Source organism: Diadema setosum, chromosome 20, assembly GCF_964275005.1.
Source record: "Diadema setosum chromosome 20, eeDiaSeto1, whole genome shotgun sequence".
Classification (NCBI taxonomy): domain Eukaryota; kingdom Metazoa; phylum Echinodermata; class Echinoidea; order Diadematoida; family Diadematidae; genus Diadema; species Diadema setosum.
In genome coordinates this window covers 14,456,720-14,477,620 of record NC_092704.1, presented here as the reverse complement: position 1 = coordinate 14,477,620, position 20,901 = coordinate 14,456,720, and the positions used below count along the sequence as shown (strand labels likewise).

The 20,901-nt window shown below is 38.3% G+C and overlaps 1 protein-coding gene across 1 annotated transcript; it reads right to left on the bottom strand.

The window, feature by feature from the left end:
• Nucleotides 1-1,261: 1,261 nt before the first annotated feature.
• Nucleotides 1,262-9,440, bottom strand: LOC140243833 (esterase OVCA2-like). The gene is made up of 8 exons (XM_072323503.1): nucleotides 9,329-9,440; nucleotides 7,791-7,813; nucleotides 7,398-7,468; nucleotides 5,677-5,868; nucleotides 4,405-4,470; nucleotides 3,566-3,706; nucleotides 2,253-2,312; nucleotides 1,262-1,617 (listed from the first exon to the last, which is right to left on the bottom strand). Exons 1-8 carry the CDS (start codon nucleotides 9,362-9,364, stop codon nucleotides 1,517-1,519), a joined length of 690 nt encoding a protein of 229 aa, XP_072179604.1. The 5' UTR covers nucleotides 9,365-9,440; the 3' UTR covers nucleotides 1,262-1,516.
• Nucleotides 9,441-20,901: the final 11,461 nt, after the last annotated feature.

The following is a 20,901-nucleotide window of genomic DNA, read 5'->3' as shown; positions in this document are numbered from 1 at the left end:
TAAAAAAAAAAAGTAACAATGTTTTTCACAGGTATCAAGGCATAATACATTGTACATTGAAATCCTAAAAGTTATCAAATCCAATTGAAACATTCAGCAGCTATTTCTAGATTAGAAATGTCGGTGCTTGAATACTATTTCTGTGTTATTTGTGTAATCAACCTTGCAGTACGAATGGATTTTGATAGTTGTCTTCAGATGAGAAAATTGAATGATTGTGCTCGGAGGAGATAATATTGAAATTTCAAATGTAGTGGAAGCATGAAGACTAATAACACGTGTACACATGCAAACTGTACACAAATCCTTACAGTTTATTTATTGCTGCAAGCCCGATCCCACTATTAGACCCATCAACCCTAGTTCACACCAATTTGTATGGAGCAGTACAGCTTGTGCTTTTTGAAATGAGGTTGTTGTATCTCAGTCCACAGTCATGTAATGCATTTGTTAAAATAATCACCTCCATATGTTTATCCTTTAGATGTTTTGGGGGAACTTTGCAGACAACAAATGGTACAGTATATCATATCAGGGCCTACAATATAATATATTGAGAGGGTCTAACTTGTCGCCAATCAGGACCCCAATCGGACAATGATTTTGTAAGTGGTTAAACTCACAGTTGTGGAGTACAGCAATAGACAGAGAAATCAGTATGTATCATTCTCTAACTTATTTCCAGGAAGCAAAATTAGCAACCCTGCATTGGAAATAAATTATATTACACACTATCACACACCTCGTTCATGTACTGTGTATTGTGTTCAATTACAGTACATACATGTACCTGTGGACATCACATTTGTGTCTGGATCAGAATCAATATCTTCAAGTACTTGTATATCTAAATTCACAAATAGCACTTTCCTCATGAATTTGCGAAAACAAAACCCCCACAATTTCTACATATATGGTGTGTGTACACCCTGATGTATACAGTAAGTAACGCACATACACTAGCTGGTCCTGTTGATCAGTGGATACAGTGTATCATTTTATGTCAATAGTGAGATGTCACCTAAACTGGAAAAAAAAAAAGAATAATAAATTGCCAGTGCCATCAACCTCTCAGTAATTCCATCACCCCCATACATAGACCAGGGGGGTGTTTCATAAAGCTGTTTGTAAAGTTACAAACAACTTACGAGCGACTGGTGATCAGTTCTTGTGCTGAATTATGGAAATTCTGATAAGTATAGCACATCGGAACTGATCACCAGTCGCTCGTTAGTTGTTCGTAACTTTACGAACAGCTCTATGAAACAGGGCCCAGGACCTCAACTGGGTTGGAAGGCAGTCAGAAGAACTTTGCAAAAGTCACCTAATGGTAAAAAGACAATTTGGAGATCATCTCAAGCACAAAAGAAAAGTAAAGATTTCCAGAATACGGTAATTAAAAATATGAAAAACTTGGCAGACCAGTTACCACACTGGTCAGTTACTGCCCCACTGCAAATGCAAAGGTCAGAATGTTTATTCAAAATAAGCGAACTATCAAGGAATTTGGTCACTGTCATGAGGTTGATTCTCCCATCTCCCGCTTCTTTTCCTTCTGCGCTTCCAGAAAAGATATGTAGACTTTCTTTTCTGCTGATGTAGCAGGAACATAATGACCTGGAATGAAAATGATATAAAAATGCTAATGATCAGAAAAATTGTTCTACATGCTTATCAAAGCTTGAACACAGTGGTAGGCCTATGCTTCTTCTATAACACAACAGCTGCCTAGTTTCATGTTATTAATCACTGCATTGAACCTGAATGGTAGTACATGATCTAAACTCATTCATGAGACATCTCAAGGATTCTAGAATATCTGAAAGTGGCAAAATTCTTCACTACTGGGTGTGTGTGAAAGCAGAAAGCTATACAATTCAGGCAATGTAGCCTTTTGGCTGTGTGCTGTCATCTTGTTGTTCATCAAGTCTATGGACATTTAAGTTGTGCCAAATTGCTTGCAAGTGCATGCAAAGTGACCTACATGTTGTACATTGCATCAGAATGTGTATATAAAGGGAAATTTGTCAACTACAAAAATATTGTGTATTTGATTACATCAGTAGCATGAGATCAAAGTCTCTACCACAACAAATCATTATCATCATCATCAACATTTTTCTTTTTGATAATCCTACAGAACAGGTTTGACACATAAGCACAAACAACAGAAAATGTACAATGAAACAAATTAAAACTGGTATATGAAACAAGGCTGACAGAGTGGATCAGGGCAAACTCAAGTCTCTTACCTCCACTGTGATTTATGATAGTCGGGTCCACAAAGTACTGCAGCATATCTTCACTGGATTCTTTGTAAGAAAACAGGAAGAAAGATTCAGAAGATAAGCAAGATGAATAAATGTATCTAATATAGGTCTCACATCTACTTCTATCCATGATGCCAAATAACATTATCACTGTTCATATCTAGTGCACTTTATGAGAAGAAAGTGACATCTTTATCTACCCAGTAAATTTGTTGGTCATTGACTTTGATCTTGGACATTCTATATGTCATTTCAGGCAATCAATTATTAAATAGATGAAAGACTAATGAGAGATTTTTTTTCTTCAAACAAGACAATAGGCGTGTCTTCATCAGCCCGAAGTTCAAACTAGCGGGACATTTTGCGGTCTTAGAAAATAGCCCGATACAGCGAATGTGCGTATTCATCAGCTCGAACAGCCTGCTTCGGGAAATTAATCCGAAAATTGACGCATGCGCACTTTGCAATATTACTCTGCCTGGCTCGCGGTTCGAAAGTGGGTTTCCCCGCTCAAAATCTCCTATATCACCGTATGTACGATTCTACAACCAGGGAGGTGAGCAGTACAGCAAATTCTCTCCAAAGGGATATTAATAACGCTACTCTTTCTTCTGTCCAGTGAGGCATCTTATATGAAATTAACGAATTGCAATGTTTAAACAAATCCAAAATGCACACAATCTGCAAGAATCTTCAGCTAAGGTAGAGTGGACCAGAAGAAGAAGTTTACCAAAAAACAGCTAGCATGCACGGCACTGAGTTTTAATAGGGAGGTGAGAGAAATCACCTCCCTGGTTTTAAAGATGACAACAACAGTAGGCCTATAGTACACACATGTGATCCTTGAATACACCGTGCGTGTAACATACTATACTAGCTTGTACATGCGCCTTCCATTGCCAGCTGGCTAACCAGAAGCGTGGAGGGATCGAGAAAATTTCGGGCTGATGAAGACGCACCCAAAATAGCGCGCTATTTCACGAATTAGCCGCTCTAGTTTACGAACTAGACCAAGATTTTGGGGGAAATTTTCCCGATCAAATAGCGCGCTATTTGCGTCTTCACTACACATATAGCACGCTATTTTGACATCGGACTAGTTTGGTAACCGCAAGATAGCGCGCTATTTTGAAACTTCGGGCTGATGAAGACACGCCTAGTGATAAGAGTAATGCTTAGACAGACAGACAATCAGAAGAACAATCTGAAAACACATTGCCTCTGGCACCCTTCAGGGCAGAGGCAAAAGAATTCAATGAAAATACTACACCAGAATGGAGCATATTTCTACATACCTTTTGGTATAACCTGGTCTGTGTTGCCAAAAACATGCAGTGTTGGGCAGGTGACCTTCTGTGTAAAGCAGCTGTCGTGACCTGAGCTTAGGCTTCTGAATCCAGCCACCAGAATGGCAAAGTTGAATATGAATCTGGAATCTGTCAGGTGAACAAAGAAGTAAATGGAAATCTTCAAAGATTGAACAGAAATCTCTTAATCCTCCTTTTCATTTTGACACCTTAACAACATCATCAGTATCATAATCTTTATGTAATATTATTACTTCTATAATTATCTGCATTGTTATATTGCTGTTGTTGCTATTATTGGCATAAATTTATGAATACTGACATAATTTTTTTGTTTTATTCTTTGTGTATTCCCAGGGCATATAAAACATTGTTGACAACAAATGAGCTTACATGAAAGCCATTACACAAAACAAAACAAAAACAAAAAAATCAGGCTAACTACTTTTTTTTTTATGTACTCAATCTGATTAAAGAATGTGACATCTAGTATTGATAGAAGGATTTCCTTAATACAACATAGCAATAAAAAGATGAGCAGAAACCAGAGATGTTCCCAAGTCTGAAATATCTCCCCTCAGTCATTTCAAAGTACCGGTACCAGATATTTACTAAGTCTTTTTAAGGAATATTGTTCCTTCTTCAATTACATAACTTGTGCAGTCCTAATTTACTGTGAACACTTATCATTTTGTACTGTGATAACTGGACTTCCATTATTTATTTGAGTTCTGCACACAGCCCATGAAATTTGCAGATGTACAGCATCAATATAGACAAAGATTCACTTCGTGTAGATGGCTGGTAAATACAATGTAGACTCATACCTCCTTGCTCTTTTAAACCACAGATCAGAGCCAACAGGGCTGCTCCCTGGCTGAAGGCCAGGATACCTGTAGAAGAAGAATAATTTTAAAAAAAGGAAAAAAAAAAATCAGGCATAAATGTGCCTTACATGTTTTGTCTATGCACTGGTCTTTGGAACTTCAGGAGAATCATATCATAGACATTAACCCTATTTTAAATTGGGGGGGGGGTCCAAATTGACCCCCCCTTCGACATTTCGCGCCAAGATTCCGCAACGCGCAAAGATTTTGCCGCGTCGTTTCATGACATTTTTCATTGAAGTCTCCCGCATATTTTGAGACCAAATTTGCGATGTCCGGGTACACCGTTCTGAAGTTACGTAATGTTTTGCATACGCATGTCAACCAGAAAACAGCTCAAATTCATGATATCATGTGCAAATCCAATGCAAATTGTGTTTTTTGGTTTTAAAATTGACACAAATTAGATTATTTCAACTTTTAACCATTGAAATGAATTGATTTTAGAGTAGATAAGCTTGAAAAAGTGCCTGCAACAAATTTTGGCAAAAAAACAATAGAAAACAAAAGGTAGAAAAAACAGTAAAATACATAAGAAATTAACAAAACAATAAAAGAAAAGAAATTGATTTTCATTGTGCTATTTTTTTTTTTTTAATTGTTTGATGTGTCTTGAGGAACTCTGACACAAAAATTTAGCAATCCTTCAGTCTTTTTAATGGAGTTATAGGTGAAAATATGATTTCATGCATAAATTTGCATAATTAATTTATTAAAAATAGAAAGCCAATATTTTTCCATTCTATGACCCTGTAATCTTGTAGTTGACATCCGACTCTATCTTTAGGCAAGATTTTGCGGCGATCGTGCAATCGGCAGCCGAGATCTGAAGGTGGGGGTCAAATTGACCCCCCCGTAAAAACTTGGTCTCAAATAGCCCAGTTAAAGTAGGGTTAAATATGAAAAAGTAAGATAATTCCTCTTCCTTACGATCCAACTCAAGACAGAGAAAACATACCATCTTTTTTCTTTACAGCAAAATAGCAATATCTATTGGCAAAAGAATTGTGAAATTTAAGTACATGTATCATGAACTATAAAATCCTTGGAACGCATGTATGTTTCTTGGAAATCAAATATACAAGTAGGTGCAGATAAAAGTTTGGTGCGTGTTTGTTTTTTTATATCATTTTTGTCCTTGTGGACAACTTCTTCAGAAATTGAAGGAGCTAACTGAAGAGGTCCCTGACATTCAGAGGTCTGTTCTCTCACCATCGAATGGCCCTTGTTCCCTGAGAGCAGTGGCAATAGTGTCAAGGGACTCCTCGTAGCCCGGGTTCACATCGGTGAGCTGCGACGCAAGAAAGCCGCCCTCTTTGTCGGAAAACCACCAGCCTCTCTCCTCGCCATTTTGACTGCCATCCTCTTTATGGCTCTTCACAATATTTGGTGCATCAATGTAGACTGAAAAGAAAGAAGAAAAAAATGAGCATCAACATGACAATTATTTGCTCATCTAATGCACTGTATCAGTCATGTCAATGACTGCAATTATATCAAGATGTTGCTCTCTTAAAGTGTAATAACCATTTCTATGAGTTGTATCTTTTCGAAGATTTTTTTTTAAAACATTATATTCATTATTGCACAAGAAACAAATATGCAGTCTTATCCATTCACTCATATAGCACTCAATATTGTCATTTGATTTTTGTGCAATGAACTCCCCTGCGGAGAATTCCAATATGAGCTCCCTCGTGGAGACCTTATGAGCTCCCTTGTGGAGACTTCCAATATAAGCTCCCTCATGGAGACGTTATGAGCTCCCTTGTGGAGATATCATATGGTATACCTGATATTCTTGTTTGATATCTTTAAAGGAGACCTCCAGATGATTTTCAGATTTTTACATTTAAACAACTATAGGTTATACTGGGGACAGAGATTCAGAATTTATGACAATTGGGATGAAGAAAAAGCATATTTTCAAAATTTGTAACAAATTGCAATGAACAAAGATGATGATGTGGCAGGATCACCATAAGAATGCATGAGTTGGGGCTAAAGGAAGCAGAAATAAAGAAGGCGGCATGCATAGATTATACACAGGTGAACTCACAAGGAAGTCGTATTGTAATGGAATTACACTGCTACATTTCTAAGATATGTGAGCCTCTATGTCATCATCCTTGTTCAATGTGATTTGTTTAAGGTTTTTCAAAGTATTGTTTCTCTGCTCAAGAACCACAATAAATTCTACAAATCTATACATGGAGCTGTTGATTTATGTAATACATGATGTGAAATTATGAAAATCATCTGGAATGCCCCTTTAAGACTTAAGACGTTTTGATTTATGTCAGTATTGTCTTGGACAAATTATTTGCTGTATAGGGACCCGCTTTTTCTCTCTCTTCTTCTTCTTTAAAACACAACACAACAACAGTTACCAAACAAGATTCACACCTGTACCAACTGGACACATTTTGCCAACATTAAATCACTTCAAAGTTATAGCAAAATTGAAGTTGATATCAAACCAAATTTCTATTTGGCAGTATGCTAGTCAGCCCCCCACCCCCCTCCAGAATTTGGCTAATGGTGTGAAGCGAAGGAACCTCCATAGGTTTTGTGAGTCATTTCATACACTTCTTTTTTCTTACCATTCACATACATATGCAGTATCACATAAATTTTATCATCATTTGAAGAGTTTGTTTGCAAAAACCGATAAGTCCATATTTGCCAAATGGAGATATTTGCGATTAAAGGTCAAGAAAAATAAAGAGAATAATAAGAAAAATTTTGCTTCTTTTGACCATAACCTCAAAAATATACCTTTATATGTAGTGGCCAATATATCATTTAAAAGGTATTATTTTGTACTTTATGACAGAGATCGTACTCAAAATCTCCAAAAATGGACTTATCGGTTTTAGCAAACAAACCCTTCATTTATAGATCACATGCCCCTTAGCTTCTGCACTTCTTACCAAATTGTGCATGTTTCTTCAAAACCTTACGCAGGGATCCAGTTTTCTCTCTGAATGTCTGTCCTGTCTGTCTGTACGATTGAAAGATAACCGAATGACTCATGACCATATTATCAAAGAAAAGCACAGCAAGTAAGCACCACAAAGCTACTTTGGAATGAATTTTTCTCATTACATAAAGCACCAATTTTGACAAGTAGAATACACATTTACGTGTTATTTCTACAGCATCCCATTTTGACACTATGAAAAATTCAACTGACCACAAGAAATACATATACAGAATGCCAGGGCCCATGATTTGAACAACCACTTGTTTTTTCTACAGAAAGTCTATAAAGAACACAAGGGAGATGCTTATGTGCTCATGCAGCATATATATATGACACTTACCTATAACCATGGATGCACAGGATCTGCAAAACAAAGAAAAAGAAAAAACAACAACTGTGATAGAGAAGCAACAGTCCAATCAAACATTCACTTACGGCAACCTTGCTTAAGTCGACCTCACGTAAGTTGAATAATCACCCAAGTCAAAGGTCTTTTCAAGTCCTCTTCTCTTTATATTCCATTGACTTTAATCCCTCATATGTCACATTGTCACAATCGAGGAGTTGAAGAGAACATGAGCGTTTGGAACGAAAACCATACTGTACACTACTCATAATATGATCACAAACAATGGATTCCATAGTCTTAATACAAACACATGATGTCAGACTGACTGGTCTGTTGTTACCAAGATCAGATGTACTCCCTTTCTTATACTAGTTATAGGCTCTAGATTGGTATGACATTCATTAGCATTCTTCCAGTCAGTTAGCACTATAGAACCCCTACCAGTTTTCAGTGACTGCGAGAAAATAACCCAGGTCGAAAAACCAGTTATCTGCAATTTCCCTCCTAGCTTCTTTCAGGAATGTAGGATGAAGACCGTCAGGGCCTTGGGCTTTACCCTCTGAGATTGCCAAGTTTCTCTGCAATTACTTTAACGTGTAATTAATAGTAGTGATGTCGAGGTCAGACAAAATTTCTGTGATCAGTAAAACATCAACCACTAGTACAGGAAGCTCTTGAGTGTCTTCTCCTGTAAATATAGGCCTAACGATTGTTAGGCCTACTGCAAAAATAACTATTCAGTGACTCTGCTGTTTCATGGTCAGATGAAGTTTTATCACCTGACCTGAAGAAGTGATGATGAAGAATGAAGTTTTATCACCTGCACTGCAGAAGTGACATAGATCTAGTTCTATACTATGTTCCTGTTGAAGGGGGACAACTTAGGGAGGCCTAACTCGTTAGAGATGTAGTAGAATATAGATCTATGCATGCACTAAGTCTAAATATGATCAAATGTTAAGGGCAAGGCTATATCAAACATGCAGAAGCATAAGAAGCATGACGTTAGCTTGACCGAAAGATCGGTCTGTATCTGGTCGTCGGGGAAACGTTCCGCGGAGACTGCGTCTGGCTTCACCTCCAAAGCGACCTTACCCCCCTCCTTCATTACACGGAGGAGAGCGATAACATCAACAACAACAAAAAATAAAAGACTCCTCCGGACAGACGGATCTTTCTGTCTAAACGTTAGCCCGACCAGACGCTGTGAGAAGCACAGCGACTGGGCTGTGTATAGTTACAGAACCTAGAAGCTAGGCCTATGCACTACAGTTTCTAAATTCTACGCATCGATGACATATCCTCATGCAGCTGCAGTCGGCAGTGTCAGCACCACGCCGCCCCGCCCGGTAGGCGCCGGTAAGGATGTCCATGACTAGCCCGACCAGACTCCGTGCGAACTTATGTTATGTAAAATACAGCGCCGGGAGTACAGCGACAGGGCTGTATAATTTAGCTATAAATGGTTAGTCAATGACACTATTGACCATTGCCCATGCCTTGACCTTATCTACTCTGTATGTACTCACTTTGAGTAAATGTGGGGTATTTTCAGTCGTTGCCATGTTGTTGATAGATGTATGAACTTCTATAGCTACCTTTAGCCGCAAAAATCTGGTAAACCCACACCCTCAGCGCTCACGATCACATCTCCGAACACATACTATCGATAACTGTATGGCGCACAAGACAGTAGTACAAGTGCGCCATCACCCAAGAGGGTCTACTCTCAGATCGCGAGTAACACGTAAACAGGTGTAGTTTGCCATGGAACCAAAGAGGTTCTCTCTTTGCATGGAACCCAACAGCGGCCATTTTAGGAAGCAAACCGCTGGATTAAAGCGAGCATACGTAGCCTGTCAAAGTCTTCCTTCCTTTAATTTTCTCCATTTTATTTGTATTTTTTTATAGCTTTATCAACAGTTTATATTATATTCTCTCTTTCTTGCTTAGGCTTGCAATGTTATGAAGTTTCTCGTATTATTCTCATACATGTACTTTGATAATGGTAGTGACTAGTGTACTAAACAGTTTATTCCTCATGACATGGTGAAATATTTGGACAATTTTCTATCAAGAAGAAAGAAAATCTTAATATCTCAGGAATTATGAGGAGGCAGTTTTTTTTTTTTTTAGCTTTATCAACAGTTTTCTATTCAATTCTCTTTTTCAATCCAATTTTCTTGCATAGGCTTGTAAAGGGACTGCTCACGTGATCTGTTAGCGTCATTTTCATTTTTTTTTTTCTTTTCATAATGATGCATGTTGGTCATTATGAGTGGTACCTTTTCATGTTTTTCAGTGAGATTTGTAAAAGAGTATAGCAACACGAAGGATATCATGGTACCTTTTCATGTTGTTCAATATGATTTGTAAAGAGGATATTTATTTCCATTCTTACTGTGAATATTAAGTTTGCTGTATTTTTGTATTTTTCAGTGGGATTTGTAAAAGAGTATATAGCAACACGAGGCCGGATATCATGGTTGTTGCTTTAAAAGGTTAATGTTAAGACTTGTTAGCATTTTATCATTCCTTTGATCTGATTTCACCATGTAGAAATTAGTTTTTTGTTCTTTCAAGCAGTAATGTCACATGTAACTTTCATTTGCATGGTGCATGTTGTATCAGATGTCATCTTTCTGACTGATTCATTTTTTATTCTAATCATGGGTACAATACATGTTTCATTACATTTCATTCATCTTTCTGACTGATTGGGTTTGCTCTTGGAATGTCTGTGAATGTTTGTGTGTTGGATATCAGTTGGTGCTTGCTGGTGTTGTGGAGAGTTGAGTGCTGGCGTTGTCGGTGATGTCTGGTTCCTGGGTGTGTGTGCTTTTGGTGTGTGGCGCTGGAGCGGGCTGTTCATGCACGTCCGCTCATTGCGGCGAACGGGGAGAAATCCGTCCAACCATCTTTCTTTATTTCTTTCTTTGTTTTGAATGGAGATCTATCTAGTGATAATTTTCCCACAATATGCATATTCTTATATAAATTCACGAGTTTAGGTACACCATCCGGGGTGTGCCTTTTCTTTTATTGACACGGTTCAAGTTCAGAGTTCTGCTTGAGTGATTTTGGATTGCGTAGACTCTCACGCAAGTCGTGCCTGCTCTGATACAATGAAATGAAAGCGGCGTATACAGCATATTAACGGAATAATGAATATCTTAAAGCGACTGGTCATAAAAGACTAAGTTTCTGACAATAAAAGTAGCTTAATTTCACTGAATTTCTGAAAGTTCTGCTTGAGTGACTTTGGATTGCGTAGACTCTCACACAGGCCACCAGATCTGGTACATGTACAATGAAATGAAAGCGACGTATAAAGCTATCAAAGGAAATAAACATCTTAAAGCGACTGGTCACGAAAGACTAATTTTCTGCTAAGTATATAACAGGAATATCGCGTTAATTTGAATAAGATAGCATGTAAAATCGAGACGGATCTGACCAGAAGCTACAGGCCTACCAAAAAAAAAAAACAAAAAAAAAAACAAAAAAAAAAAAACGATAATAAGGATAATGATATTGACCGAACGTTCGCACCTTCAATTTAGTCAAACAAAGACGCTCATTGTGTTACTAGTATTAAAAATAGGAGAGAGAACACTTTGACTACAGAGACATAACATCATTTCAGGACTATCAGATATAAGCAGACCTTAATACATAGTAATCAGGCAGCCCTCAATTCCAAGCTAACACAAAAGTCACTTGAAGAGCCAAAAGTGCATAAATTGGCTTAAAAGTGACTAAATATACAAAACACCAAAATAAAACTCCGAAACGCACAATCAATCAAAGTCATAATTTGAGAGCTTTTTCTCGACGTTGCGAACTAGAGTAAAATGTATAAATTCGCCGTTCTAGTATACTGTGTATGATGAACGCCGCTGAACCCCAACCAGCATCAGTTAAAACCAATGGCGCACGTTATTGTGTACAGGTGAAAAGGCCTATGTATAAGTAGGTCCTTATGGGTAACAATCTAAGAGAGGAATAACACGTAGAAATATCGGGTAAGCCTATACTTGGGATTTTACAGTGTCGTCCTTTGGTCGCGGGTCAGTTTAATATTATAATTGTGTATGATGTAAGAAAGTGATCATTTAGCTAAACAAGATGGGAAAAAGAGTGAGAAGAACTTAGATAATGACAACCATGCAGCTGCCCCTCAATTTTTCCGAGCAAATGAAGGTATATAATATTCTATAAAACGTAATGAAGATGATTGATCCAATACAATTCGAAGTAAGCATGCTAGTAAAAGAACAGCAACATCAGCAACAATAGCTCTTTTCCATTATACCTTGCACTATAGACAAATATTTCACGATAGTATAATAGAATTCCACTGCAACTGCGATAAAGGAGAGCTTCTCGCGGGCCTTTCTCTCAGGGTATTCATAATCCGCAAAAATGATTGTCTGACCTGGTGAAGATTCCTTTTCCCCAATCTGTATAACTTCTTGATGTTGCAGCCATTACAGTGACTACAGCTCGTATAGGTATATATTGTGTTGCTGCCCAGAGTAATCCCATATATTCCATGGCAACATACACTAACCCAAGCAACTTACCGAACTTTGCCTTCCTCGTCCCCTTGGTAACCGAATCGTATCCCGCTGAATTCTCTTTGTTGTGACGATTCATTTGCATATCAAAGATTGTCGTACTGAGGGTTTTAGATCAGCCTACACGGATACCAGTCAGCTTACATGGATAATGGCGTCCACTGCTGTAGAAATGTATACCCTATCCCTGCAATTATCCCCAACCCGAATTCTTGGTATACAGAAAAACAAACAAACAAACAATCAATCAATCAAAAACAAAAAAAAACAAAATGACGATAGGAGGGAAGACATTCATTACCGGCTGACCGCACCGGAGGAGTTCTTTCTTCATTTCCTTACTAATTTCAGAGTAATGAGCACTGCTGGTCCTAATTGTGATATATGAGATGAACAGTTGATGACACTCGCCTAAATCGGTTTGTTTAGCTCTTTCAACCTTATAGGCCCGCAGACGATGGCCAAAAAGTGGCTTAAAAAAGGCTCAACTGCATGGCAACTATCGTATAACAAGCAAATATTAACTTTTTAAAAAAGTATACGTCCTCACAATATCCCACATGAAATTTACCCAGAAAATCTAATCGGGAATATGCTCAAATGACGTCATCAAAATGGCGTCTTAAGGACTGCAATTTTGCTAGAGTAATTGTCGCTTCCCGTTATCCAATCTTAAAGATTTAAATGTATGAACTTATATTTTGTCGGTCAATGAACACGATGGATGCCTTTTCGAATTGGTCATACAAAAATAATTTACATGAAATGCAAATTAGTGGTAAATGTAAGAGTATATTCATAACAACAGTACTCACGTTGGCATAATGCACGTTTTGCAGATGGGGACGCGGGGTTGAGGGGATAACTTTGGGCGCCTCCGGGGGTCGCTTTAAATGTACACCCCTTTTTACTACATAAGTATTGTAAAGCAATGTCTCCTGTATTGATTACATTGCATTTCTTGGAAACAAACGTGCCCTTGCTAAGGCACGACAGCATGTACGTTACACTCTAAGAAAAAAAGGTTCTCAAATGGTTCTCGTCGGCTCCAAAATGGTTCTCATCAGATGGTTCTCGCAAAGTGGTTCCGATGAGCACCTATAAATGGTTCCCAATCGAAATGGTTCCGTTCGTCACCATTTGCTAGTATGCGACCCAGTCCCCGAGTGTTATTTGTGGTACTCTTGCAGGTCAAACAATATCTTTAGGTCCACTTTCATTTTTCCCCTTGCTGTGTATTCGAATGCCAGATGTAAGAATCACCAAAACTGTGGTATTGGTACAAAAATATTGTATGTGTTTCTACTGCTTTGATAATAAAAAGTACATATTGTTTTTATCGTAGACTAATGACTTCTCTTGGCTGCGTGCCAAGACAGCTGCCACGATCCAATTTTAGCGCTCGATCAGATATGCGTACGCGTAAACGTACACATACTAGTACTGCACTGTAGGACGTAACCGCCGCGGCACGCGCCGCGGCTATCGTAGCCCTGTGTTGCCTGCCTGCTGCGCGCCTATGCAAACCTACGACCACAGCGCTAGCGGCAGGAGAGTACCAATGCAATACCATGCATGCAGCGCAGCAGCAGACGGCTGTACTGTATTTAATAGGTCTATGCATATCACCATATCACACCCATACGGCACCCGGCTACGTTAGACATTAATTTTGTCTGAAGTGGACTGGAAACGTGTCACTGTCAATTCCATTTTCGCCATGGCAGTCATCACAATTTAGGAGAATATAGGTAAGATTTTTAGTTTTAATGTGATTTTATCTCATTTTTAGATGACATTCGTTGGTACAAAATCAAGTTAGATTCATCACTCAGTTTCCGTTTTCAGTCAGTGAACGGTTAACGGTTAGATCCTAACGTTATTGTTAGATCTAATTTGATCGAAGCTGCTATCTTGTGTAATGTTTACCAGGTACAGTAGATCCAGATCTAACAATAACATGTTAGGCCTAACACTTTACAATTAGAAATTTGGCATAGCAATGGCCCATGGGCTAGCCCGAACAGACGCCGTGCGGGGCCGGAGCATGGCTGTCACGTTTTTACAGCGACTGGGCCGGGCTAAGTGTCTTAGCTAGGCCTGCATGTACGTTTATGCCTATTAAAAATAGAGTCTACTAACTCCGAAACACAGCCCGAACGCCGAACGCAAAGATAACTGTGTACAAGGATCGCCCCGGGGTAAGGTCTACCGGTACATGCAATAAATTTTGTTCTAACTACCGGTACTGTAAGTTATAACTGTCATTGTTAACGTTTAATAGAGCCATAAATAGAGGTCTGTCTACAGCCCAGTAGGCCTAACTTGGTAGGTCAAAATCTCTTCAGTGTGTTTTCAGGCTTGTTCTAAGTAAGGAGTCACGTCATGTAATGCCGTGTTTTGTTTATCGAATTATAGCAATGACTTTGTTTTATTAACGCGGTGTAGGTCTATTGTTTCTTTCAATTCATATGTCAGGGAAGTGGACACACCAACATGCACAGAAACCAGGGAACAAGTAACTCCGGCCGGGACGATGAAGCAGAACGTACGTGTTTGGGTCGCTGGTGCGGTTAGGGAAAAAAGGTAGACTCTACATTGATCAGAGAGACAGCCCGTGACAGACCGTTGACAACATCGGCCAGAATCGTCGCAGGCTTAACACTAGCCAAGAATGAGCTGGGCGGCCACAAGAATTCATCGATCAGAATAAGAGCCCGGGATAGCCCATTTACAGCATCAGCCAGAACCCTGGGCTAGTCAAGAATGATCTGGGTGACCAACAGAATACATCGATCAGAATGACAATTTTAGCCCGATAGCCCATTGACAGCATCGACCAGAAACCTACGCTAGCCAAGAATGAGCTGAGTCAAAGAAAAAACACTGATGCTGCCAGAGAAAACCTTTGAGAAATATGTAGATAGGGTAGGTAAGTCCGTTTGCATTGACTTATAGTGTATTTTATAGCTGCTCTTTCAGAATCTGCCGTCAACCAAATATTCATGTCAGGCGACTTTTTGTTGGTTTGTGTGATGGAGGGTCACATATGTTTTGTTATGATTCCAATACAGTATTTGCAACTTACAATGTACCAGTGATAATGTTTCACTATACTTTGCATTTAACAGCTTTGAATCAACTGTATTGGGGGTGGGGGTGCGGGGGGGGGGGGTAGACGTACTGAGATCAGACCACATGCCAATCTGAGAAGTGGAGTCATTCATAGTTCTAAACTTGAAAAGCACAAACGGAAAATGCTCTTTATACTTCTCCTGTCATTGTGTGGTCGATTTCTGCACACTTTTAAAGTTTGCACCTAGACTGGTAACACTTATTGCATTTATACCCACGCAGGAATTACGTATTGGGTAGACAATTGAAGATTATCTAATTTATTTCAAAGCACTGATGCACCTCTTGTCACCAGTTTATATTGCTTTTGCAGAAATACAAAATGTGCATGTACGTGGAGGTGGGTTTAAAAGACTGTTGGCAAATTTGGTGAACAAAATGAAAAATGCGAACAACATATTATTGTCATAGGCAGGTTATAGGACAGCAAATTCAAACCTCACCTTTAGGCCTGCATCATATATAGTTTACTCTAATGAATTTGTTGCTCTGCTTTAAAAAAAAAGTGTAAATTTTTATTGATTCCCAATGTTACATATTTTAGATCATGGTTGAGGAATTTTGTTCATTCATGCTTGTGAAACTGTGTGGGTTGTCGTATCCTAGCTCTTTTCCCCTTGGGATTCTTATTATCCTTCACATTATAAAACAATGTGTTCTTTTCTTTTTTTTTCTTTTTTTTGTGTGTGTTTTCGTAGGACATGCTGTAAATTGTCAGAAGTCATGATTAACCTGAATTGATACTCTTCTTGTATTTGCAGTTGTATAGATGTGTCTATGGTGCTTTCAAATTTGCAGAACAACAAAAAAAAAAATATATCACTCGTATACAAACAAAGATAAGTTAATTCAAGTACTCGACGTTATGAATGTGAATTGAAGTGAAGAAGTGTAAAGCTTATCCTATCCCAAGTATCATACCTGCAATATAATGTATGTTTTCTGTGACAATACCAAAGGTCCTGTTTAATGGAATTGTTTTCCTGCCATTTGTAGTTGCTTTTAGGACAAATATGCTTTAAAAGAAAAAAAAAAACAACACCGAACAAACTAGCAAATATGTGGAATAAGTTCCTCATACTACTTAAGTAATGTACTTGACCTCTGCCTTTCTTGAGACTGACACAATTACTGTATCTCATCCATGCAGGAATTATTTCACAGAGAATTAGAATTTTTGTTATGTATTTCAAAAGCCTGATGCACCTCTTGCTATTTCATATCATCTGTACAGAGATGTGTGATGGTATTTCAAGAACTGCTCGGTACACAAATAACAAATATTGTGGAAAAAGAATTTTAATAGTGAACAAATGAAAATATTTTGTTAAGAATATTTGACTGATTATAACATGACAAATACAAACCTCACCTTTAGATTGTAAAAGTGAAGGTGAATAAATACATTTTTGCGAATTTGTGAAACAGCAAATTTCTATGGTTTTCAGTTATTGAGTAATGTTTCATGAAAAAATATTGGTGAATGTCATGTACATGTATTCGTGCTTGTGAAACTCTGTGTGCATGGGTGTGTTATCCTTGCTCTTTTTTTTTTTCCAGTGTCAATGATAATGTGTGACATGCTAATGTATTGCTAATATACATGTTTTGAACGTATGTTTGACTGATGAGATGAAACTCAGATGAATTCATTTCATTTCAAATGAGTTTGTGATGCACATTTTCAATGCAGATAGGTAATGTACCTTTAAGAATGGTGCCAATGAAGCACCTTACCAGCACTACATGTGAAACACACCAAAAATACACAGACATCAATTCACATACCACATTCTAAGAAAAAAGAAAAAGGTTCTTTTGAGCACCATTAAATGGTTCTCAGCACTGTCACAATAGCGACACCTTTTTTGGAGCCTGTGAGAACCTTTTTTAAATGGTGCCTGTCAGCACCTTTTAACATTAGTGCCCATTAGAACCTTTTCCAATGAAATGGTTCCCATGAGCACCTTTTGAAAAGAGTCAAAAAGGTGCCCGTCTTTAGTCAAAAAGGTGCCCATGGGCACCTTTTAAATGGTACTCACGAGCACCATTTCATCGGGAAAAAGGTTCTAATGGGCACCTTTTGCAAAAGGTGCCGACAAGCACCATTTAAAAAAGGTTCTCACGAGCACCTAAAAGGGTGTCGCTATTGTGACAGTGCTGAGAACCATTTAATGGTGCTCGAAAGAACCTTTTTTTCTAAGAGTGTAGGAACATATTCGCGTTATATTGCCAAGAGGATAAAGGGCATTTGGGGGCACACGGCACAGGATCGCCCTTCAATAAGCACCCTCTTTATTATGTAGATCTTGTAAGGTAAATCTTCTTCTATCATTTCCATGACTTTTCATTGATGTAAGAGTGTATTTGCTGCATTGTTGGACCTACTTTCAAAACCATTCACGCTAGAACAACTATATTTGCGTTGCTAATATCCGTATTTTGTAATAAAGGCCGTGAGCGTAGGTGTAAATTTAGACACCTCCCCAAAGATTACCTTTGAATGTTCACCTTTTTGACAATGTAGTTATTGTAGAGCAATGCTTCCTCTAGTAATTGGTTTCATTTTTGGATACAAAAGTGCCTTTGCTATACGGCATGATGGAATTTCGAAAACATGTACGTTTGGAACATAATTCGCGTTTTATGATATCATATATGTTTTCTATTATATTGCCGTGAGGGTGGAGTATTTTTGGCACATCCCACAGGGTTGCCATTTAATTAATGCGCACCCTGTTCACTGCATAGATCTTGTAAAGTTAAGTCTCTTCTATCATTTCCATTACTTGTCATCGATGAAAATTGTATTTGCTGTATTGCCGGGACTACTTTTACAACCATTCACGCTAGAACAACGGTATTTGCGTTGCTAATATCTGTGTTTTGTAACAAGAGGGCGTGAGCTTAGGTGTGAATTTGGACACTTCCCAAGGGATTAATTTTGAATGTTCACTCTTTTGACAATATAGTTATTGTAGAGCAATGTCTCCTCTATGCCAAGTTGTATTTCTTGGAAACAAAAGTGCCTTTGCTATACGGCACGATGGCATTTTGAAGACATATTCGTTTGGAACATATTCGCATTATATGATTTTATATGTTTTATATATTGCCGTGAGGGTGGCTATTTTTTTGCACATCCCACAGGGTTACCATTAAAAATTATTGGACATTTGGCTTGCCATATGCTACCAACCTCGAATCGCTTTTCTTTCCATCATCACATATTCACATCCGCATCACCCGTACTCATCCTGGCTGAAAGTAAGACTATGCACTAAGCTTGCGCAATATTTACATCGCTCATCGACACGTCTTGAAGAGCTAGGAGGAGATCGGTGGGGAAAAAAAAATGTTTTGTCTCAATTCTGCTACGCAGAACGCTTCATCAGGTGAGTGTTTCGTTTTAAATGAGAGTTTTCACGGAAAATCACTTTTCTCGGTAACTTCCTGTAGTGTAGATTCTAACGGTTAGATAACGCACGTTTACAGACACACCTCAGCATCTGACTGCACACAGCCCTGTCGTGTCGCTATCCCGGCTTGTCGGGCATGCAGCGAGGGAGCGAGAGTGATCGGATGCGTGTTCCAGCGCCAGCTACTTATTACTTGAGCTCCTGAGGCCAAGAAAGGGAGGTGTTCAGATAATTATGGCAACATCCCAGTGAAGTGATCCTCATGCCATGTGGTGGGATGGGCTCCATTTGAACTGGATTGCTGCTATGCTACAAATTTCCAAATTTCTGCATGATACACATGAAGAGTTTGTTCGCAAAAACCGATAAGTCCATTTTTGAAGATTTTGAAGTACGGTCTCTGTCATAAAGTACAAAATAATACCTTTTAAATGATATATTGGTCACTACATATAAAGGTACATTTTTGAAGTTATGGTCAAAAGAAGCAAAAATTTTCGTACGTATTCTCTTTATTTTTCTTGACCTTTAATTGCAAATATCTCCATTTGGCAAATATGGACTTATCGGTTTTTGCAAACAAACTCTTCACATGTTATGAATAGGCACCCCGCCGCAAACAGGGTTACTCGTACCGTGACTCTATTATACTAGTAGTAGTCTAGGTGCTGGACCGCGAGGAGGTGCTGGACTGCATGACCTGCCTGTGGCCTGCTTGACCTGTCTCTGTTTTAGGGAAAATTTGTGCTTAAATTTCAGCTTTTTTTCCCCTTTTATTTTGGAGCCATTTTTGCTGACTGACATAAAGTCAGCTTTTGTGAATCTTTTGGTGTATGTTTTGTGGAAAACCCACATGGGATTGCCAGGATTTTGCTGGATTTAGTTTGGATTCACTTTTGATTAAAGGTAGGGGATACCTTTTACAGACCTCCAAAAATGCAGAAAAACATTAAATATGAACCTCAGGGGACTTGTTTAGGCCACTGCTGAGAAATTTGAAAGTCAACAGTTATCTACAATTTTAATAATGCACAAAACTCAACTACTCAGTAGTTCTGTGTGTCAGCCACACTTAAGCCTTTTTGTTGCAGTCTTCTGTATTTTTTTTTTTTTATCTATAAACACAAATCTAAAAGTATAAGAGCTGATGTAATAACATATAAAGTGTGTGGCAAGAATGTATATAGAAATGTTTGTAAGTTTTGATGAACTTTCTTCACAAAATATACATGATGGACACACATGCAGTGCATGGGTCTGCAAAGGTAGCCTAGTAATGCACTGGAATTTACGGTGAGCCCCGAAAAAAATTCAATTCAAAATCTAACGGTCAATAAAAATGTACTAAATGTTACCTTCCACTTTCAATGCTTTATGGGAGTTTCTAAAATGATACTCTCTTCAACATACCACTGTATTTATACAACTATTCATTTAAGGCATGCAAATGGGATTCCCTACCTTTAAGCTATACTGAGTTTTCTGGAGATAATGCTGATGACAGGTAAAAGGGTGTAGCATTTATGCAGAATGCAAAGCAAGATTATGCAGCATGACATGGAAAAGTCATCCTATACAAGGTTCTTACCACGGGAAACTTCACTTCCTGTCTATAAAAAGGCCAGGCAGCGGTGAAAGATAACCATTAATAGCAGGGAAGAACACTCATGACAAAGTTGCCATAAAACTTTTTAATGATGGTAGGATGAAATTTGCAAATATATTTACATATATATTTTAGCTCTGGTAGAAGATAAACCCTAGTTTGTTTGATTGTTTGTTTAATAAGTTTGTTTTTTAACATTATTTATAGGCACTATATTATTCTCCATCTGTGATACATCTGAGGTACAACTCCATCGAAGCCAAAACATTATGGCAGACTTTCCTGCCATCTGCCCTCACTACCATCAAAGATATCTCATCTTTGTATCAAGATGACTTTCACTCACACCATCCATTGAATGG

What these genes read in the sequence shown, in the direction of transcription:
- LOC140243833 (XM_072323503.1), bottom strand. Translation starts at nt 9,364, where the DNA reads ATGGCAACGACTGAAAATACCCCACATTTACTCAAA. An exon ending in ATACCCCACATTTACTCAAA is followed by an intron (nt 7,814 to 9,328) that starts GTGAGTACATAC and finishes TTTGTTTTGCAG; the next exon opens with ATCCTGTGCATCCATGGTTA. An exon ending in TATCATAAATCACAGTGGAG is followed by an intron (nt 1,618 to 2,252) that starts GTAAGAGACTTG and finishes TTTTCATTCCAG; the next exon opens with GTCATTATGTTCCTGCTACA.